Genomic DNA, 23,636 nt, shown 5'->3' on the forward strand with positions numbered 1-23,636 from the left:
AGGGTGTTTTAAATTTTAAAGGCGCGTATTTTGCCGTCATCGTGGAAACATAACCTTTAAATGATCGTAAAGCATCACTGACTGATTGCACAATTTTGATATATTTTTATTTAATAAATTGTTTATAGTGTCTTTTTGTAATTATTGTCGATAAATTAGTTAGAATTTAGAATAAATATAAAAATGGATCGAAAAAGTATCGGAGGTTTGATTGGTAAAAGTTTTAATTCACCTAGAAAACGAGTGCCAATGGTACAATCTTTAAAAAGAAATAGTTCGTAAGTATATATTTTCTTTTTCTTTAGCTCTTCATTTCTTCTTTAGCTCAAATTTATTTACCGAGAAATTAGACACTAAGGGTAAACTTAATATTGTTTTGAAGAATTTGACTCGATTCTGTATTGTTATTTTTTCGAATTATAGGTTATGTTACCGGGTGTAAATTGTTTATAGAAAATTTTTGATCTTTTGGAGTTAAATATTTTTTTTAGTACTTTGAGTGTATCGGGACGTTCAAATCAGTCGACACAGATTATCTGTCGAACTGCTGGTCACATAGTGGAAAATTTTGGATCGTCTTTGCCGGTCTTGGTGACTGAGACACTGACATTTGTTGATCGAAATGCCGCTGTCAGTGTCGGAGTCTCGGTGGATGGATGGGTATGGCTTGTATGTGGACGACGTCTACTTGTCTGGCAGTGTAAAACAACAATTCACGACATCAAACAAAGGCGAACGTTTAAAAGTCAGTGTCGCGAACTTCTTTTGCCTCAAAGTGATCTCGCACACAAGGCAGAATGTATTGCTGTCTGGCTTCCGCCCGGACACCAGGTTTGAATATTTTAAAAAATAAAATTCGTAACAATTGATATTCGATTATTTAATTAAAATTAATAAAATATTTTTAAAAAACTTGTGAATATTTTATATTCGATTACTTAATTAATATTAATATTAAAAAAATATTAAATAGAAAAAACTTGTGAATAATTTATTAGGTTCCGAGTTGTATGGCAGTTTCACCAGAAGGAGTTGTTAGATTTTGGACGAGTGTATCTCACGAGGGCTCATCGGTAGAAACTAGTGCCGAACTCGCCGGTCAAGAGGTCGATTGTTTGACTTATGTTCCTGGTCATGGTTGCATTCTTGCCACAACAACTTGTACGGTTGCCCTTCTTCAGCCACAATTTGTGAATGGAAAAAATACAATTTCTTGTCGTGTTTTGCGTACAAGTCAAGGATGGCTTGGTGGAATCGGTCGAAGAATGTCTTCTCTTATTTTTGGAGCAATACCACAATCTCCTGTTACGGAAACGGTAATAATTATTTCATTTGCAATATTTTAAATCCGCTAATAGTTACAATACAAAAGTTATTTTCACATATTTTAATAATATTCTTAGAAACAATTCAAAAAATTTGAAGAACATTTTTCGCTAGAATTCAATTATTTTAAATATAATTTTAATAAAATCTCTCTAATGAATTCAATTATATAATTTCAATACAATTTTAATACAATTTCTTTAATGAATTCAATTATATAATTTCAATACAATTTTAATAAAATTTCACAAAAGAATTAAATTATTTAAAATAATATTTTATAAAATTCTTCGCAAAAATTGAATTATTTTCATAAATAATACAATTTTTACGACAATTCAATTTAAAATATAATTTTTACAAAAAAAAAACTAATTTATTTATTTAAAAAGAATGTTTATAAAATTTTTCCGAAAGAAATGAATTATTTTGAATAATTTTGATAAAATTTCTTTCTATGAATTCATCTATTTTCAATATAATTGTAATTAAATTCCGAAAGTATTCTATTATTTTTTGAATTTTGAATAAAAAAGTAAATTATAAAAATTTTAATACAATTATTCATATTCACGCAGGTTTTAAATTCTTTTTAATAGAATTTTAAATAAATTTTTCGAAAAATGCAATTATTCTTAAAAATTTTATTAACATTCTTCGAAAAAATTCAATTATTTAAATTAATTTTGATAAATTTCCTTATAAGAATTTTATTATTTTCATAAACAATAAAATTTTCACAGAAATTCAATTATTAAAATTACAATTTTTATAAAATTTTTCCAAAAAAATTAATTATTTAAAAAAATGTTTATAAAATTCTCCGAAAGAATCCAATTATTCTTAAAATTTCCAATAAAAAATTACTCAAGAAAACTCAATTATTTTCTAAAATTTTAATAAACATTTTCTCAAGTATTTAATTTTTTAAAAATTTGTTATAAAATTCGTTGTAAGATTTCAATTATTTTCGCAAATAATAAAATTCATCGCAAGAATTCAATTATTTTTAATATAATTGAAATTAAATTGCTGGAAAAAATTTAATTACATATTTAAAAAATGTTTAAAACAATTCTCCAAAAAAATTCAATTATTTAAAAAGATTTCAATAAAATTCGTTGTAAGAATTGAACTATTTTCATAAGTAATCAAATTCTTTGTAGGAATTTATATATTTTCAATACAATTTTAATAGAATTCCTGGAAAAATTCAATTATTATTTTTAAAAATTTCGTAAAAATTCTTTGAAAGAATTCAATTATGAATATATTTATTTAACAAAAATTATTCAAGTCAAAAAAATTATTCTTGCAAAATTGTAATTATGATTATTTCAAGTTAGTTAAATTCGCGTAAATAATTTGAAAAGATTAATTTAAAATTCCAATTAATTGAAAATTTTGCCAAATAATAAATTTTCTATTTTAAAAAATTTTATTTCTTCCCTTTAAAAATTATTTTTAAATATAATCATATTTTTGAAGAATTCTAACTAAAAATTTGGAAAATAATTGAATTTTACAAAAATTTAAAATTGAAATTATTCTCTTAATAAGAAAAGAAGTTAATATTCTTTCTGGAAATCAGAAAAATACATATAATCAAATTTTTTTAATAATTCTGAATAAAGTATCTTACTTTGTTTGTATATTGAATCGACGAAAACGTGTTTTTTCAATCGTTAAATTTAATTTTTCTATAGCTACTTTTTACTATTTTTTCAGTCTCAAAGCTATTTTTTGCTACATGTTTTCAAATCAATTATTTAGTAATTTATTGTATTTATTCTTATTATTGATGAACGTAATATTTTTAATTATTTTCAAATAAATTCTTTTGAATTTAATTAATAATTCTTGCTTTTCGTTTTCAGAAATTAGTCAAGGTTATTTGCACAAATTTCGGAGAGAAGGGATCGAGGGTTTTGATTCTCGCCGGCTCCTCCTTACAATATTGGTCCTTTCCGCAAGGAGAGCAGGAGAAAATGGAGTTTGACGAGGATGTCGGTCAAATTGTGTCACAAGCTTTTCAACGAAGAATCTGGGTAATTTTTTGTTGTTGAAAGAATTCGATTCGAACCGAATTAATTAATTTAGCATGTAACTTTTTAGGAATCGAGTGCTTGCAGTCCTCAAAACATGGACACGTGGTTGATTGACATGCAACCTTACGAGGAAGGAATTGTTCTATTAGTGGCTGCGCATAGTCCAGATGTTTCTCCAACGATACATTTTGCTATCGGTAAAATATTATTTTAGTAATTCTTCAATATTAAAAAAAAAATGTTTATAAAACTACAAAAAAAAATCCAAAACCTTCTCATTTTTGATGATAATGTAAAAATTAAAAAAAATTGAGACAATCAGTAATAAAGGTGATTTTCAGGTTTTGTTTCTCTCAGTGGAACTAATTTGGCGAACGCATTCAAGTGGTTTATGCCGGTGAAACTTGGACATTTCATATATCACGAGGACCCTGTTTGTTTGGACGTTGTTTTGTCCTATCGTTTCATTCTCTCTGCGTGGGAGGCAATTATTTACAATCAGCACAATGTTATTATAATAAACAGTAAGTTGCTATAGAAATTAACAAATTTTTGACTTTTTTACTAAATTATTGGTGGCAAATTGTGTCGGTAACTAATATTATTATCGTATGGAGTTTAAATTATAAAATTTGGTCTAACATTCAAATTAAATGAACTAGAATAATTAATTAGTTAAAAAATTAACTAAACATATTTGTAATAAATTTTTACTTTTTTCAGCACTCGTGGAACACGAACAGGATAAAGTCGACATAGTCAGAGGAGGAGAGGACAGTATTCTCGGTGGAGCTCTATGTTCTGGAACTCCTGTTCTGTTCACTAGAAATCTCGGACTTGTTTCAATTATACCAAATGATTTCACAACTCAAGATTTCAACGCGTTAGTTAATACGATATTTCTATTTCCTCTATTTTTTTTTTTTTGCATTTAATAATTTTCTCTTCTTTTATGCAGAAGTTATTCGGACGTGAGTGCGAGTGTGGACTACAGTTGTAACGCAAGTCTAGCAGGAGAGAATTTTTACACAGTAACAAGTAACGAGGAACTGCAAGAAATGTTTTGTAGATCGGATCCTTGTGCACAATTGCGAGCTGCGTTTCTCCTTCGCTTGCGTCAGAACAAGGTGACATTTTTTAAGAATATTTCACTTTTTCGTTAATCTCAACGTTTTATTATATATTTTATTTTCAAACCATAAAAAATTATATATAAAGTAGAATTTATCTCTCGGTCAGATTGTTATCGTCGAAACGATAAAAAAGAAGTTATTTTTCTTTTGATTTGACTCGGAAAGAATTATTTTTTCTCACCTATATAAAAAATTATGTTTTTTTTAAATTATGTACTTTTTTTAAATTGCTCTAATTTAAGTTTATGCTAAATTTAAATTACCTAATTTAGGCGCAATGCGAGGAGATACTTTCGCAACTTTTCCCATTACAAGAGGAGCCAGTTATGGACGTTGATGCGAATCTTGATACTCTTATCTTAAAAGTAGCGAAGGATTTAATCGACGATTATCCTGCTAATGATCCTCGATGGACGAATCATCGAGATTTGTGTCAGTCACCATTTTTCTATTTTTATCGCCTACTTTTCAATTTTGTGAGTTTTTATAATACAAATTTCGTTTTACAGCTATAACATTAAATTCCGTAACATCAATGCACATTCCTCATCAGTTGGAAGCTAAACAAAAGGCTTTGGATCTATTTATAACATTTTTGAAGGAATACGGCCTGTGGGATAGAGTAAGTTAAAAAATAAATACCTGCAATTCAAACCACAAAGAATACAAAGAAATTTTAAATAAATAGTTTACAAGCGTATACTTTTTTTTCTTTGAGAAAAAATGTTTAGATTACAAGTTTGTAAAAATTTTATCTTTTTTCAGTTTTGTGCCGTTTCATACAGAGGAATAATTATGTCGACTTCATTCGTTTTAGCTGAGTATGCTGAAAAAGTTGTTGCATCTCTATCAATTTATAATATTCAACAGAGGTGGGCAAAAATTTTAGAAAACTTTTTTTTTTAACATATTTTTAAAAACAAGGAATTTTAATTATTTAAGCTAATTAGAATACTTTGTAAAAGAGCAATGTCAATTAGATTTTCAGACATTGTCGATGCAATAATAGAGAAAACTTTGAAGCCCGAAGCTTACGTGTCAGACGAACTCAGTTCACACGATATTTTTTATCGTGAAGTGAGCACTGTTCATAGATTTTTGCCAAATTTGGTAGAAAGTGCAGTCGAAGTGACGCAATCAGAGAGACCAACACTTCAAGTTGCTCAATATATAATGCACATTAATTCCATTCTTTTGGTAAGAAAAAACTACTTAACAATTTACAAACTACTACTTTGGATAAATTAACTATTGTTAATATCCATATTTTCAAATATGAATTTTTGAATAATTTAATATTCAAACTTTAAAACAATGCAATTATTAACTAATTTACTAATTAATTATTCTTCTTTATTAATTTTAAAAATTTTAATAAAATTCTCTGCAAGAATTAAATTATTTTCTTCATAAATAATATCATTCTTCGTAAAAATTCAATTATTTTTACAAAAAGTAAAATTTTTTGCAAAAATTCAATTATTTTTAAACAAAATTTTAATTTAATTTCACGAATGAATGCAATTATTTTCTAAAATTTGAATAAATCCTTGGAAACAATTGAATTATTTTTTTAAATCATAAAATATTTGCAAAAATTCAATTATTTTTAGAAAAATTTCACGAATGAATTCAATTTTTTTCTTAATTCGTTATAAAATACTTCGAAGAAAATAAAGAATTCAATTTAGTTTCTAAAATTTTAATAAATCCTTCAAAACAATTCAATTTTATTTATAAATAGTAAAATTCTTTGCAAAAATTCAATTGTTTTCAAACAAACTTTAATAACATTTCATGAAAGAATACAATTTTTTTTAATTATTAATAATATTTTTTCGAAAAAATTGAATTATTTTCTAAAATTTTAATAAATTCAATTATATTTATGCATAGTAAAATTCTTTGCAAAAATTCAATTATATTCAAAACAACTTGACGAAAGAATTTAATTTTTTTCTTAATTCGTTATAAAAAATTACAGTAGAATTCAATTATTTGGTAACATTTTAATAAATTCTTTGAAAAAATTAAATCATATATTTATAAATAGTAAAATTCATTGCAAAAATTCAATTGTTTTCAAAAAAATTTCACGAAACAATTCAATTTTTTTCTTAATTCGGTATAAAATTTTTCAAAAGTATTCAATTATTTTCTAAACTTTTAATAAAATTCAATAATTAAAAATGTTCAAATTTCAGTTATTAACAAACACGATTATTTTAAAAACTTGAGATAAATTGTTCATAAAATTCAATTATTTTCAAAAATTTTAATTACAATTATTGAAGAAACTTCATTATTTAAAAAAAAATTCAAATAAATTCTTCAAGAAGAATTTAATTAGAATTTACAAAAATTTTAACAAAATTCTTCGCGAGAATTCAATTATTTTCCTAAATAATAAAATTCTTTGAAGGAATTCTATTATTATATTTTTTGATAAAATTCTTTGCAACAATTCGATTATTTTCAATACATTAATTTTATTAATTAAGTAATTAACTATTAACTGAAATTAACTAAATTTTATTTTTTTAACAGAGTATAATGCACGAAGTTGTAAAATACAGACAGTACAATGCAGAGAAATTTGCTCCTTTAAGATGTTCGAGCGGAATTGCCGAATATTTACCCTGGACGGCTGCTACCGGAAAGCACGGTTTAAAAACTTGTCTAAATACAATGGTTTGTTTGAAGAGATAGATTCTAATTTTTAATATAATTTCGATAATTTTGAACCATTACTGATTATTACTATTGATTAAGATCCAAAAACTTGACTATTAACAAATTACTGATTACTGAAATTCTCCTTTTTTTTAGCAATCTTTAACTCTAAAACACGGTGTAGTTGGAACTAACGACTCTTCTCTTAGAAATGCTCTATACGAACAACTAGTCAGTCTCATTGATTTAATACTCGATGGAAGAAAATGCCATTTGGAGAGTATTCGTGGAACTGAAAAGTTTGAAATTTTACTTAAACAATACGAGACAGAGAGGACCAATTTAATTCAGCCGCTTGGTAAGTTATTTTATTCCAAAATAAGTATTTTTATTTATTAATATTTTTATTTATTTTACCAAAAAAAAAAAATTTTTTCGATTAAATAAATTTTCTCTTACAGTTAAAGAAGAGCAATATGAAAATGCGGCAATGCTTGCTGAAAAGTACTACGATTTCGCGGCTTTGGTTCAAATTTGCGAACTAACGAATAATAAAAATCGCCTCGACAGTTACATGGAGAGATTTGCCTCACACGATTTTGTAGGATTTCTCTTCTCATGGTAATAAGTGTTGAAAATCCCTAATGATGAATTCCATTGACGAAGTGGATCTAATGATCTAATTAAAATAATATTCTAAAATCTAATGATAGAATAATATTCTAATAATGAATCTTAAATGGAGAAATTGACCATTTTTTTCAGGTATGTAAAAGACGGTCGACAAGGGCAATTAATAGAAAGATGCAGACGAGGTGGAGCTCCTGAATTAACGGAAAGATTATCCGAACATCCCTCAATATCTTGGGTGCAAACAGCGTTGACGGACGAATTGCGTCTCGCTGCCAATACACTCCATTCTCTATCCACTCAAGAAAGTGAACTTGTTACCAGAAAAAAGGTTATCTTCAGAAAAATAATAATTATCAATTTTTATACTTAGATAAAAACCTAGTTTCCTATTTAGAGACTATTTTCTATTTTCCCCTAATTGAAAAATTAGAAGTTCTTTAGATTTTCATAAATATTTCAGACAATGCTATCACTTGCAAAACTTGCCTTATTGGCCTCTGATGAACCCGAGAATGAAATAAAGGATTGTACAAATAGAATAAATAGAGAACTGTCACTGATTGCTCATCAGGAAGATTTGCCAGCTCAAGTGCTTGCAAGTTACGGATACGATATTGATAAACTTCGAGTACTCACACCGACTGAGCTGATTATTGTGAGTTTCTTTTTCTTTGCTTTTAAAACAAAATTAATTAATTTTGTACAAATAAATAAATATTTAAATTTTATATAAATTGATTAATTTCATAAAAATATCTATTTTGAAATATTTTCCAGTTGTACACTTGTGAGGAAAACGAAGTTGCCAATGAATATGACTTCAAGAAGGCTCTAGATTTGTTAGACTTTGTGGAACAGGAAGAGGAGAAAGCGCCATTAAAATTGAGAATATGGGCGCGAGTGGCTCGACGAGATAAGTGGGATATTGTGACAAAAAATCCAGAGCAGCAGGTGCAAGATACAATGTTCTTTAAACTGATGGATCTCACTCATTTTATGGGTAAGAATTCAGTAACATACTTTTTCTAGCAATTATTTCCAATCTACATCGTTCCAATTCCTATTTTCCTTCAATTTTTTTTCTCTGATTTTGTTCATTTTTTTAATTTTTCTCCTTTATCACAATTTTCTTTGTTTTCAATTCTTAAATTTTTTACTTTATTTAATGTAATATAATATAATTTAATTTAACTTAACTTAATTTAATTCATACGAATTTTTATTTAAAGGTAACAAAATCGAAACTTTCCTTCCATCGGTCGATTTACTACTTGCTGAACAAGAATTAGGAGATCTCGCCGCTTCCAGTAATTTCCAATATCTAATTAAGTTAGTCTACGAGTACGCTTATCATAATTATTAATTAAGAACAATCCTATTGTGGGTGTATAATTGACAGATTTCACAATAAATTTTCATTTTTGCATAAAGAATTTTTTTATCAAAGTAAATGAATCAAGTAAATAAGTTATTATTCTCTCTAAAATATAATAATAATCAATATATTCTGCTCTTACGAGAACAGCGTTGCCACAAAAATTTAATTTTGTTTTTCCCTGATTTCCAGACAAAATTTTGACATTTTCCCTGACCCCAAAGAATATTCTGATTCACTCTAAAAATTATTAGATACCCAAAAAAAATGTTCTAATACATTTATTTGCGAATTTCTTTAATTGCAAAATTATTCAAAAACATCAATAATTCGGAAAATCTTCAATATTATAATATATGTTAGAAAATAAAAACTTCAAATAATTTCAAAAAAAAATTGAAATAAACTTTTTCAAAAAAATTAATTTTACAATATTTTCAGTTAAAAGTATGAAAAATATAAATTTCCAAAGATTTGAATTTGAAACCTTTTCAAAAATCAATTACTTCTAAAAATTCATGCTATAATGCTATTAATATTAAATTATTATCCGAAATTCATTTTTAAATAAATTTAAAATAATGCAACGAATTTCATTATTTTAATCAATAATTGTTGAATGTTTCTTAAAAATTGAATTCTTTCTTAAAGTTTTAATAAAATTTTTTAGAATAATTGCATTTTTCGAGAAATTTATTTAAAATAGTATTAAAAATATTTGAAATTTTGCGATGAAAATAATTGAATTCCTAAATGAAATTTTATTATTTATGAAAATAATTGAATGTTTTCGTAGAATTGAATCAAAAATTTTTTTGAATAATTAAATCTTTTGATAAATTTTACGAAATATTAAAAATTATTGAATTGCGAAAAACTATAGAGAATAATTGAAATTTTGCAAAGAATTTTATTAAATTTTCAAAAATAATTGAGTTTTTGGCGAAAAATTTTGCTATTTATAAAGATAATTGAATTCTTGACGAGATATTCGTTAAAATTTCTAAAAATAATTGAATTTCCTCGAAGAATTTTATTACTTTTAAAAATAATTGAATTCTTGTGATGAATATTGTTTTTTTTATGAAAATAATTGAATTTTGCAAAGATTTTTATAAAAATTCCTAAAAGTAATTGAATTTCTGTGAAGAATTTTGTTATTTATCAAGATAATTGCGGTTAAAACTTTTGAAATAATTAAACAATTTTAAAAAATCCATTCTGGTCAGAAATAGAAAAAAAAAATTTCAGTACTTTTAATAAAAATTCCTGACTTTTCCCTGACCTGTGGCAACCCTGGTGAAGTTAGAGCTTTTTGATTCCAAATTGTTTTAATTTTTTCAAATTATCACGTCAAAAATTTGACAATTAATTCGTAAATAATGTGATTAGTGTTTTAGTGAAATTAATTCCCCTTGAATTTTGACAATAACAGAATTTTCTGTTATTTTAATTCTATAAAGTAAATTTTATGCAAAAACTTTTAAAAAATCGTAATTAAAATTTTTTGAAAATAGGATAAAAAAATATCCATACAAAATAAAATAATAAAAAATATAAAATATAATAAAAAATAAAATAACATAATAAATAATTGACTTAGTATTCATATTTGAAAAAGTGACAAAATATATTGTAAATAAAAATAAAAATAGGACAACTTGTACGATAAATATAATTATCGTTTAAAAATAGTTCCATTGAAATAATTTATCAGTGGAAAATTTAAATACTAGTTTTTAATTATAAATAACTTAAAACAATGTCAACTTTGATAATCCAGTTTTGAATAATAAAATAATAAATAAATACTTTCCATTAAATATTTTTGTCTGAAAATTGACTAAATATTACTTCAGGCGAAATAGTCTAAATTAATTAAACTAACAGAGACTAATTAGAATCAGAAGTTTAAATCTAATCTAATTAGTTAAAAAAAATACCTAGAGGAAATTTTCCTAATGTCTGGAATTTTCTTAAATTAAAAAAATATACTTTTGAGCGAAAATCTCTTTAATCCAATTATAAAATATTAATTCAAATATAACAATTTGAGGTGAATATCAATTGTACGACGTCTTTCAAAATTTTCCGTCCAATTTCAAACAAAAATAAAACTATCGTGTAATTAAAATTAATAGAATACCTTATTCTTTCTTACTTACAAAAAAACGTAATTTGTGACTTAATTTTCACTCTCTCAGCCTTTGTTTTACTTCTTTTCTTGTGCAGAGAATTTTCTAAAGCCTTGTGGAATTCTTGAGAAGTGATCACGATTCAACTAATTTCTCTTTATTTTTAAGTGTGTTCGGAGAAGTTCCCTCAATAACATTTGGTTTCTTCAGGCCTAAGAGAAAATGTGCTACATTTTCATAGACTACTAGAGTGATAACGGTAGCAGGGACCACTCTTAATAGATTCATACTCAAACCCTTGTAAAAGCCGCGGCAACCTTCAAACCTGCAAAAAAAAACCACCAGCAATACGTTCATACTAATTTTTTTTTTAAATTTTCTTTTTTTATTTTTAAAAGCTAAAAAAAATAAAAATCAATTATTAAAAAAAAAATTTTTTGGAAAGAGACCTGCGTACGATTCTTGATGTCAAGTACGCTTTCAAATTTCGAGGTCTTCGAAAGAAATTAAAAGTTAAAAATATATTATATTTAAATTGTGAATTTTTTCTTTACATCAGCAACAAATCTTGAAAATTCAAAAATCGTACTGCTGCTGGTTTCACATTTACCAAGGGGGGAGACACATGAGAAGAAATTCTCAAGATTTAATTAATACATCATTATTGATAACAATTATTGTTGATATTGACTAACTAATAACTTATTCTAATGAGAAAGATTATGAGTTTGATGAAGGGGTTTAGAAACAATGATTTTTAATTATTTAACAAATTTTAGAGATTAAAAAATGTTAAACGTTAATGTAACAGGCCTAGGATTGACTTTAAGGCGCAAAATAATCGCTTTTAGTCGATTATACATAGATATAAAAAAAGTCAAAAAAGTATTTTCAGTGTAGTCAGAAAAATTTTATTTTGTATTTTCCTGATTTTTCACTGATTTTATTGAATTATATATTCAATTATTCAAAACTTGAATAATTTTGTTAAATAAATATTCAAATTATTTTTAATTTTTCCACAAGAATTAAAATTTTTTAAAATTTAAATTTCAAACTTTCTGAAATTTAATTATTTTAAAAAATTACAACAGTAACTCTTTCAAAATTTAATTATTTTCTACAATTTTTAACGAAACTTCTTCCTTAAATCAATAATTTTTAATAATTTTCCGAAATCTCTTAGAGAATTTAATTATTTAAATATAAAAATTCAATTTTTTATAATAATTGATTAATAAATTTTTATAACATTTGTAAGTCTTCATATATTTTTTTTAAGTTATTAAAGTGAATTACTGCAAATATGTAATTGAAAATAATTGATTTTTTTTTAAATTATAATAAAAAAACTTCTCAAAATTAGTTTTTTAAAAATATATTTTTAAATCATTTTTGTAAAATAATAGAATTTTAATTATATATTATTGAAAAAGTTCCAAATAATTTAAGTTTAGTAAAAAAATTTGAAAGTAATTGAATTTTTTAAAAGAATTTTTGTAAAATATTAAAAAATAGTCAAGTTTTTGAAGAACATTGTTTACAAATGATAAAAAAATTTTCCAGAATTAGTTTTTTAAAAATATTGTAATAATTGCAATTTATGGAAAATAATTGAATTTCTTTAAAAAATTCTTGGACAATTATTTAAGAAACTAATCATCTGCTGAAGATTTTTAATTCAAAAATTTTAAAAACGATTGTTTTTTCCAGCATTTTAATAATAATTAAAAAAGTAGATTTTTTAAAAATTTTAATTTACTTTTTTTGAAAGATAATAGAATTTAAAAATTTATAGTAATTGTAGTTTTTCGAAAATAATTAATTTTTTTAACAACAATTTTAGAAAATATATAAAAATAATCATTTTTTTGAAGAATTTTAATCAAAAATTTTTAAAATGATTGTTTTCTCTAAAATTTTAATAATAATTCTAAAAAATTAGAATTTTTAGAATTGAATTTTAAAAAATTATAATCACAAAATTTTATAAATTATTTGTTTAATAATATTTTTATACAACTTTTTAAAGATAAGTTTCGTTATTTTCATTTTTTAAATTTTAATTTAAAGGTTTTTCCTTTAGAATTTTTGAGATTTCAGTTATTTTCAAAATTAGCAATTAAAATTGTAATTGAAAATATGTAAACGAACTTTGAAAATTTTAATGAAAAACTTTCAAGAATTATATTTGTCTTTTAAAAATATTTTAATATAACTTTCAATTATTATTTACTTTTTTGAAATTTTAATTTGAAGATTTTGCATTAAAATTATTGAGAATGCAAGAATTTTCAAAATTTGCACTTAAAATTCTTTAAAAATTAAATGTAATTGAAAAAATGTATTAAAAATTATAATTAAAAAATTCTAAGAATTGCATTTTTTGAAAATATGTATTTTAATTTAATTTTTAAAAAATAATTTTCATTAAATTTCTTTTTCAAATCTTTTTTTGTAGAATTTTTATTAAAATTTTTGAGAATTTGATTATTTTCAAAATTTACTATTAAAATTATTCAAAAATTGATTGAAAAAATTTAATTATCAACAGAAATTTATTCAATAATAACTTTTGAAATCTCAAAATACATTTTACGACTACAATTATTTTTCACACTATAAAAATACAAATTAGTTTCCTTTTATACTTAAAAAAAATTCTTATTTTGTTTATTTCGAGAAAAAATCGAAAAAGATTCATTTTTTAAAAATAAGTCGAGAAAAGAGCCGCCTTTTTTTGAAAATACATATGTAGTAAAAAAAAGTCAAACTATCCGAAGCCTGTAATAATAAACTTGAAAAAAAATGCTCAATCCTAAATTGAAAACGAAATAATTTCTAATGAACGAATTTTATTAATAACTAAAACACACATTTTTTTGTGCCAGCGTTTTGAAATTAATTTTTCCCATTTTTTTTTTCTTTTTTAAAGCCAATATAATGTTATTTACAGTTGAAAGAAATCGTATAAATAAATTTCTCCTATTATTTACAAGTTGGCGTGACAAGAAACTTTAACACTATTTTTTAATGTAAATATATTTTTAGAATGCTCATCGCATGAAATTCTTATCACGAATTTAATCGACGACAATAATTACTACCAATGTAGAGACAAAATATATAAGTTTTCAAATATAATACGTATTTATATGAAAAATATTAGTTCAAAACACGAAAAGGTCCAACTCGTATTTATCTTGTTTTTTTTTCGAAAAATTTAATTACTAGAAATTGTAATTAAATTGTAATTGTCAATTTTCATTAATAATAATAATAAAAAGGCTATTTTTAAATTCAAATAACCATTGTTAATTTCTTTTAGTAATTATTTAACTATTTTTTTTTCTTTGTTAAATGTATCGTATCGAACGCCATATTTTATATAATACAAATTAATTCTGAGCTACATTCCCACTTTTAGAAATAAATTCAGATTATTGAAAATCTGTTGACATTTTTCTCCCTACTTTAAAATTATCCGCAAATTATTAAAATTAGAAATTTTTCTACTTATTAAAATCAATAATAAAAATATATAATAAATTACGTTCTGATAATATAAAGTAAAAAAAAAACAAAGAAACTTTAAAAATACATTCTGTAAATTAAATAAATTCTTTAATTTCAGAATGAGAACGAAAATGTTTCTATTAAATTAATTAATAGATGAAAATAAAAACATTTTTCAAAGCGTTCTTTCTAGATACAATATTCTTTTCTCTTTTTGAAGAGAAATAAAAAAATTTTTTTTGAGCATAGACTGTCGAAGTTGAAAAAGTAATATAATTATTATTAGGAAAAAAAGGATAATTTTCCAAACACAATTTCATTTTTTTTCTATAAATTGTATCCTAAGTCTATTGCATATTAGTCTTATCAACTAATAGGAATAATATTGAATAAGTTTTGCATTTCTAATTACCCTCTTCATGTGAGGGAATCACATCAAGATAAACATGCACAAACACCGCTTAAGTAGTTTAATTTCTTGTACATACACAATAACCATTTTGGATTAAAAATAAGCTCTTTTCGAAATAAACAATTCAGATAATTGACAAATCGTTAAAAATCACAGTATCAAAAATAATATGGAAGTTTTTTATATTAAACTACATTTAAAATAATTCTCTAAAAAAAGTCTACTAGAAATCTACTAGAAAACTACTAGAAAACTACTAGAAAAAAGAATAGATCCTTGAATTATTTTTAACCTTTCCATTAAATTTCTAATTCTAAAATTTACAATTTTTCCAAAAAGTAAATTAATACATTTCATTTAGAGAGCTTTCTTATTAAAAAAAGAAATTTTGAAAAAATAAATTAGAAAAAGAACTACAAAAGCGAAAAAATCGAAAATATTTCAGTTTTTGCTAAAGTGCAATATTGTCTTATCAACGAAAGGAGTTTGTGGAAATGTAGTTATATAGTTGTGATAATAACCCGATACATTCACAGTTTATCAATTAATGCAACACAACCATATTGAAATAACACTTTCAACACAGACGATTTCTACCCTCTTTTTTTTTAATAGAAGACAGCAATAAGTAAAGTTTTTAATTTTCCTAATCTTCAGAGAACATTAAGATTTATGTGTCAGAAGTTTCCAGATCTAAACTTAGAAATGAAACGAAATATTTTACATATTACATTTGTAATACTGATTCACGTGTGCATTCTCTAAAAAAACAAAAATATTCTCGAGAGACTCGAAACGAAAAAAATGACAAAACTTTTTGTTTTCGAAATCCGAAATTATTTACAAAAATTTCTAAAAGAAAAAATAGATTCTTCTGTCACATTAATAGACAATTATTTGCTTAATGTGCCCTTAGCGTTTAAAACGTTGACAACAATAACGAATTTACAGATGAGACACTCAAGAAAGGAAAAAAAAATTGCTCCCTTAGTAGAAGACAATTGGAGAATATTTTTTAGAGCAATTTTTTCCTTTGAGTGTAAATTGTAAAACATCTGACAAAAAACGTTAAATGTGTCCGGGAATTATTTTCACTAATTTAAAAAATATATACAAGAAAGATTTAATTCTGCCGAGGAAATAAGAAAGCACGCAAACTGCATGATGCATTTTGCCTTTAGAGTCAGTTTTGTTTTTTTTTCAGTCAAGGATAGTATTTATCTATAACAAATAAGTACTGTGAGTTTTATTAATTTTTTTTTTTTGCTTTTTCTGCAAAGATCTCTGCTATCAGCAGTTGAAGTGTCTTACTTACACGGCAGAGTTAATCTAACTATCTACACCGAGAACGAATTTTTTAATTGATGGAATAATATCGTTAGAGTTTTCATAAAAGAACATAACCACGAGTATATTTGGTGTGACATGTAACATGTATGGTGATATGCCTTTATAAAAACCCTTAAAGCCTTCTGACCTCCATGTCCTGTTGATGCAATCCAATGATCCTCTGTAATCGTGATGTTGATCCTGTAGTCGTGTCCTCACAACTTGATAGGGATAGGTGCAAATAGCTGCTACAAATTTTGATAATGCCGCGAATACTACATTACTCACGTAGCCCTGGAAAAAGAGAAAATTTCTTCTTACTTTTAAATATTCGAAAAACATTTTTATTGATAATAAAATCAATATAAAAATCAAAAGAAAAATAAATAAATTTCACAAATAAATAAATATCTTTAAAAAAAAATTGTTAACTTCTTTCACCTTAAAAATAAATAAAATTATTAGTAAATATTACAAACTACGCAAAAAGCGGTATTAATTGTTAATAGGTGAAAATGACAAAACTTAAAATTTTTAAATTCAAATATTAACAAATATTCAAATATCAATTTGACAATAATTTCAGGTTTAAAATTTTTAAAAATTCGCTTCTTAATTGATTTACTATAGATTAAAATTTAATAATTTCAAAAAATTTTAATAAAATTCTTCCCAGCAATTCAATTATTCTCATATATAATAAAATTCTTCAACGGAATTCAATTATTTTCAGAAAGTTTAATTAAATTCTTTAAAAAATTTCAATTATTTTTAAGAATTTTCATATTTTTCAAAAGAATTCAATTATTTTCAGGAAGTTTAATTAAATTCTTTAAAAAATTTCAATTATTTTTAAGAACTTTCATATTCCTCACAAGAATTCAATTATTTAGAAAATTTTAATAAAATTCTTCAAAACAATTTAATTATTTTCAAAAATAATAAAATTCTTCAAAAGAATTTAATTATTCTCAGGAAGTTTAAAAAAATTCTTTAAAAGTATTTAATTATTTTCAGAAAGGTTCATAAAATTCTTTGAAATAATTTAATTATTTTCAAAAATAAAAAAATTCTTCGTAGAAATTCAATTATTTCCAGCACAATTTTAATACAATTTTTGGAAAGAATTCTGTCATTTTTAAAACTTTTAAAAAAATACTTTGAAAGAATTCAATTATTTTAAAAAATTTCAATAATATTCTTTCTAAGAATTCAATTATTTTTATAAATAATACAATGTTTAGCTGCAATTCATTTTTTTTAAATACAATTTTAATAAAATTTCTTGAAAAAATTCAATACACTATAAACAATTGTCTGAAAAAATTTGGAAATATTTCAATTAGTTTCAAAAATCTGAATGATACTCATCGAAAAAATTCCATTATTTGCATAAATAATAAAATTCTTTGTAGGAATTCAATAATTTGCAATAAAATTTCTCGAAAATATTCAATTTTTTTCAAACATTCTAGTAAAATATATTTATTAGAATTTAATTATTGTCGAAAATTTTAAACAAATTCTTCACAGGAATTAAATTGTTTTCTTTAAATTAATAAAATTCGTCACAGAAAATCAATTATTTTCATATAAAAAAGAAAATTTTGTTGCAAGAATTTATAATTAAACTTGAATTTTATTTCCTGGAAAGAATTCAATTTTCAAAGCTTTGAATAAAATTCTCTCAAATAATTCAATTGTTTTCGAAAATTTTAATAAAGTTCTTCTCAAGAATTCAATTACCTTTTTTTAAATTTTTTCACCGAAATTCAATTACATTTCATATAAATAAGAAATGTTTTTTGCAAAAATTGAAAATTTTTCGAAACTATTAAATTACTTTTTAAGAATTTTCATATTCTTCACAAGAATTCAATAATTTTCATAAATAATAAAATTCTTCGCAAGTATTCAATTAGTTTCCAAAATAAAAATCCTGTGGAATAATTAAATTATTTTAAATTAAAAATCATGAAAGTTGCAAGAATTATATTTCTTTAAAAAAAATATGTTATTTTCTAAAATTAAGAAATAAATTCATTTTAACGCATAATTATGAAAAATAAAAGAATTTCTAAAAATTTCTAGCATAATTTGTATCACAAGAATTATTCTCTACGTCTGAATTTGTAAAAATTAGAACTAATTAGAACAAAAGTGACATAAAATCATTGAAATTTTAATTTTTTTTAATTCTTCATATAAGAAGACATTGAAATAAATAAAATCCAATTTTTCTTACAAAATAAATAACATTATCCGTATTTCTCATTAAAAAAAATTAATTTTTCTGTAATAATTGTGACAAAAAAGTTTTGATCGTTCAAATGAACGAAACATTCGTTATTAAAAATCTCAAAAATATTTTCATAAATTACTTGATTGAAAAGAAAATTAAAAACTTTTAAAAAAGAAGAATACTTACTAATTTTGTCTCTAGTGGCATTTCTTTGTAAATATTGTACCTAAGTTTTGCTTCTTCATAAATAACGAATTGAATGCATCCATGAGTTACACCGAACATACCAGGAACCAAACCCTGTAAATATTTAAATTTATCCTTTAAAATATATTTTATCAAAAATAGACAAACTATTAAAAAATAAAATATTTTATTCAAAAATAAAAATTTATTGAAAAATTAAAAAAAAAATAAGATAAATAATAAAAAAATTGGGAGATTAATAAACTAACTTTATAAAAGCCCTTAAATCCTTCGGTTTTGAAAATTTTTCGCACTGCATCTATAATTCCAGAATATCTTCGTGATTCAGGAAGAGCACTATCGCCAGAATATTGCAAGCACATTCGTGTTTTAATCACCCACAATGGATTTGTTATGAGATTGGTAAATATTCCCGCTTGAGCAGTTGCAAATAAACTCATTTTCACGCCAATTATTTTGTTTGGATCACCATCTTGTAAACGATTTTTCATGGTTCTATAGCTGAAGAAGTAAAATATTTTACTAAATTAGTTTTCATTTGATTAAAATTAATTAATTTCAAATTTATTTTCATTACTGATACGAAAAAATAAATAAAAAAATAAATTTTTATTTTATGTTAATTGAATAATTACAAAAATAAATAGAGGCCCCAAGATGCTCCTGATCCCAACATATTGGGCGAGACACCTCTGTAAAGTCCACGAATTCCCTCCGTTCTTACGATGTCTTGTATGCCACTTACAAGACCACCGTATCTGGGAATTGTTCGTATAATTCCATCATTTACTGAAAAAAAATTCCAGTCATTAATTCCATTTTCTTACCTATATTCGAAACATTTTTATAATCTTTCTTTTCCAAAATGTTCTAATTTCCAGTAAAGAAAAAAAGAAATTATTTCACACAATTTATTTGTAAATATATATTATTTCCTGGAACAGTTAACAGAAAAATTAACGACAACGCATAACAGATAAACAGAATAATACAAACAACAATTAGCATTTTCTGCTGTCGAGAAAAATTAATTTTTCGCTTTTTTATTACACTATCAGGAACAGGTCAAAAAGATCGTCATTATTGATCAATATACTATAAAAGTGGATTTTTTCTTTTTTCTCCATATCTAATGTGTTAGTAAATAAATAAATAAATTACGTAAATTTTACTCAATTGTCTATTATCATTTTTCGTTTTCGAAAAATTGTACTACTATAATATAACTAAATTCAAAAATGAAAAAAAATTCTAAACTAGAGAGACAAGGTTTGTGAACATCCTTCAAAAAGAAATTTGCCACGTGTTTTTGACGCAATAGACAAGCTTCGTGTGATTTGGTAGCAAGCCAAATATTATAATAAAAATACGCAGTAAAATTACGAGAAATTTCATTCAGAGGTTTTAAATCAATGTTCATAAAATTTATAGTCAATTTATCGACAATATTGACTATTTATTGACTATTTATTGACAATTTATTGATTATTTATTGACAATTTATTGACTATTTATTAACAATTTATTGACAATTTATTAACAATTATATAGAAATTCTAATAAACTACAATAAATTGGAAAAGAATATATTTCGAAAAATTAATTTACCGAAATGTCAAAATATTTTTGTATCGTAAAATCCACTCAAAAGAAGTTTAAATAAATCTTTTTGAAACACGAATTGTTTCGTTGTAACATAAATCACATAATATTGAGTAGAAAAAAGTTCTTTTCAAAATGAAAATTTAGTTCTTGAATTTAATACAATTTTTATAGGACAAATTTATAATTAAATAAATAAAAAATAAATAAACTTTTTACAAAAAAAAAACTAAAAAACTACTATTGAAAAATAAAAAAAGAACTGAAACTAATTTTAACTAATTTTAATTAAATTAAATCACTGCCAAAAATTCAATATTCCTAGCTATCAATGAATTTCGATTTTTCGAATAAAGCATATTTATCTGTTCTGTATTTCCTGGCATCTTATCATTTTCTGCCTGATTCATAAATTTATACATACAATAATATTGATGATTTTCTGTTGTTATTAACAATTAATCCAAGAAAAAAAGATTAGAAAAATAAAGCACAAAAAATACCTTAAATAAATAAATAGATAAATAAATAAATAAGTAAATAAATGAATAAATAAGTAAATAAATAAATAAATAAATAAGTAAATGAATAAATAAATAAATAAGTAAATAGAATAAGTTAAATTACTAAATTAAGCATAAATTTCCAAAAAGTAAATACGTCAAAAAATTCGGCAAATTGAATAAATCTAATAAATGACAAGATTTTGTAAAATATAAATGTTAATAGCGTCAATAGCTATAAAAGTACAATTTTACTGTGTGCCAGACGATTCGACGATATTTTAATAGAGATAACTATATGATAATGCCACATTTCTTGAATATTTTCGCACTTTGAAATAACTCTTATTTATTTAAAACAAAACCGTCATTACTTATAGTGCTTCATTGTTAAATTGAAAATCTAAATAGACTATTTTTAATCCACATTAATAATTTGATAATAAATTTCAATTTTAATAATTTTTCAAGTTTCAAGTCAGTTAAAAATTTTGTTGACAAAAATTATAATTTCGTTGTAAATAAAAGCATTTTCTCGGTATACATATTCACACCTTGCATCGTTGGAAACAAGTATAGAATATTCCAGACTATTTAAAGAAACAACCAGTGGATTGATAATTAAGATTATTATCACATTAGGTATATTTCCAAGATATTTATTGCAAAATCGTTTTCAAGAGCAATATCAAAATACGATTACTAATTAAAAAATATAAACAAGTTGAAAATTTCGAAAATATAAACGAATATTTTTTATTTTATAAGGAAATATTTTATACGAATTCGTATTTTATATTATGAGAAAATTTTTTACCACAAAAGAATATTTTTTATTAAAAAAAGAAAATTTTACACTAAAAAAGAATATTTTATATATTATAAAAGAAAATGTTATATTATAAAAGAAAATTTTATATTAAAAACGAATATTTTATATTATATAAAAGAATACTCCACTCTATATACAGAATGAAAATAATATTCCAAATTAGGCAAATCCGGTTGAAAGCAACTGTTAATCGTTTCAGGAAAATTTTTGTTAGAGAAGATGAAACATTCACGCGTGACGTCATTCCACAAAGAACAAGGAAATTTTTTTTCTAAGTCAAAACAATTTAATAAACGACTAAAAATTTGTATGCGGCATAAATTAAAGAGACAATTAACTAGAACAAAGTTATGCTTTTCAATATTCAAGTTACAAATTACAAACTAAGTAAATACACTTCAAGATTCATCCGATAAAATTCAAGTCTTGACTTGTACCAATAAATCGAATTCTACAAATCAAATGCACATGAATGAAAAAACCATCAATTTTAACTAGAAAGTATAGACCAGAAAACATGGAGTATATTTTTTTTTGCGTTTTTATAAAAAACTTCCTTTCCCAAAATAGTATTTTTGATAAGAATATATGATAGAATACTTTTACTCATAATAGAATTACAAGTAGAAAAAAGTTATATTTTGGCATTAAAAAGGGTTAGAGAGCAAAGTTTAAAGGCTAAAAAGTATGATGCAAGACTTGATAAAAAAATGAAAGGAAATAACACATATAAGGTTGAATTTGATATATGTATATTACACTAGGGAAACTTTCTACCCAGACAAAACCACGTGCTCGAAAAGATCAGTGAAAGGGAGTCTGAACGATCGATCAGCTGACAATTTTAAAATTCACGTCTTTTATATATTACAATCTAAAACTCTTACCTGCAAATCTGATTTTCAAAAGGTCTAATGGATGTAGAAGCATTGTCGAAATAGTGCCACCGGATAAACCGGCGACAAAATGCTCATAATTAAACGTCTTGTTTTTATTCATTGTTTCCTTGTTTGTTACCGAATTGGTGAAATCTGTTTTGTTTGCATCTTTCCCCAAAATACTAGCAGAACTCAGATTTGCTCCTCGGCATGCCTTTTGATCCACGTCGGGCACTGTTGCACTTTTCAATATCGCGAAGCGTTCTTTAACTTTCTCGGGCACTGTTGAAAAAAATTTATGCAATTTCATATAATACCGTGTTGAAAAGCATTTGCGTCATGCCGAAACAAGGGAGGATAAATTCAGTTTTAAATATACGAACAGGCAAACGAATTTACGGCCGAGCAAGACAAAGAACAAGGACAGAAAAATTAAGGAACGAGCACCAGTCAAGCACTGTACGAGATTGCGCAGAATGATTTTAAATCATTTGAGGTTAGGTTTCGAGTGTTGATCATGCGCGTTTGCCGCTTTTGGATTTTACCTCACTGCGCATGCGTGGAATAACTGAGTGGTTTATAAGGTAGTCCAAGTTGGGTGGGGGAAATGCAATATGGCTGACATCAGCTGATTTACCGGAGGACAAACAATGCATTGAATTCAATGGGACAAATCAGTTTTTTAACCATAACTTTTTAAATATTCATTTTTGAACCATAGTGTAATGGAAAATTATTCTTTATTTATCGAAATCTATTTTTTAAAACAATAAAACCAAAAAATTTAATTTT

At 24.0% G+C, this 23,636-nt stretch overlaps 2 protein-coding genes across 2 annotated transcripts; one reads left to right on the forward strand and one right to left on the reverse strand.

Moving 5' to 3' along the window:
- The first annotated feature begins 28 nt into the window (after positions 1-28).
- LOC122501226 (nuclear pore complex protein Nup133) lies at positions 29-9,243 on the forward strand. The gene is made up of 19 exons (XM_043610535.1): positions 29-278; positions 492-831; positions 999-1,316; positions 3,204-3,374; positions 3,442-3,571; positions 3,716-3,898; positions 4,098-4,257; positions 4,333-4,501; positions 4,780-4,939; positions 5,017-5,129; positions 5,273-5,379; positions 5,488-5,704; positions 7,055-7,198; positions 7,337-7,538; positions 7,642-7,801; positions 7,946-8,141; positions 8,274-8,468; positions 8,591-8,813; positions 9,043-9,243. Exons 1-19 carry the CDS (start codon positions 184-186, stop codon positions 9,174-9,176), a joined length of 3,417 nt encoding a protein of 1,138 aa, XP_043466470.1. The 5' UTR covers positions 29-183; the 3' UTR covers positions 9,177-9,243.
- Positions 9,244-11,183: 1,940 nt separating this feature from the next.
- Positions 11,184-23,301, reverse strand: LOC122501252 (mitochondrial folate transporter/carrier-like). The gene is made up of 6 exons (XM_043610580.1): positions 22,854-23,301; positions 19,665-19,818; positions 19,278-19,530; positions 19,009-19,122; positions 16,729-16,874; positions 11,184-11,648 (listed from the first exon to the last, which is right to left on the reverse strand). Exons 1-6 carry the CDS (start codon positions 23,152-23,154, stop codon positions 11,459-11,461), a joined length of 1,158 nt encoding a protein of 385 aa, XP_043466515.1. The 5' UTR covers positions 23,155-23,301; the 3' UTR covers positions 11,184-11,458.
- Between the last annotated feature and the right edge of the window lie 335 nt (positions 23,302-23,636).

This window comes from Leptopilina heterotoma, unplaced genomic scaffold, assembly GCF_015476425.1.
Source record: "Leptopilina heterotoma isolate Lh14 unplaced genomic scaffold, ASM1547642v1 Lhet_206, whole genome shotgun sequence".
In the NCBI taxonomy this organism is placed as follows: Eukaryota; Metazoa; Arthropoda; class Insecta; order Hymenoptera; family Figitidae; genus Leptopilina; species Leptopilina heterotoma.

Bases quoted from the DNA above. Each gene is read 5' to 3' on its own strand.
- LOC122501252 (XM_043610580.1), bottom strand. From the start codon at position 23,154: ATGAAATTGCATAAATTTTTTTCAACAGTGCCCGAGAAAGTTAAAGAA. The intron at 19,531-19,664 runs GTAATTATTCAA...TTACTTCTTCAG, and splicing joins TGGGGCCTCTATTTATTTTT to CTATAGAACCATGAAAAATC. The intron at 19,123-19,277 runs GTTAGTTTATTA...AAATATTTACAG, and splicing joins GATTTAAGGGCTTTTATAAA to GGTTTGGTTCCTGGTATGTT.
- LOC122501226 (XM_043610535.1), top strand. From the start codon at position 184: ATGGATCGAAAAAGTATCGGAGGTTTGATTGGTAAAAGTTTTAATTCA. The intron at 3,899-4,097 runs GTAAGTTGCTAT...TACTTTTTTCAG, and splicing joins CAATGTTATTATAATAAACA to CACTCGTGGAACACGAACAG. The intron at 4,258-4,332 runs GTTAGTTAATAC...TCTTTTATGCAG, and splicing joins ACAACTCAAGATTTCAACGC to AAGTTATTCGGACGTGAGTG.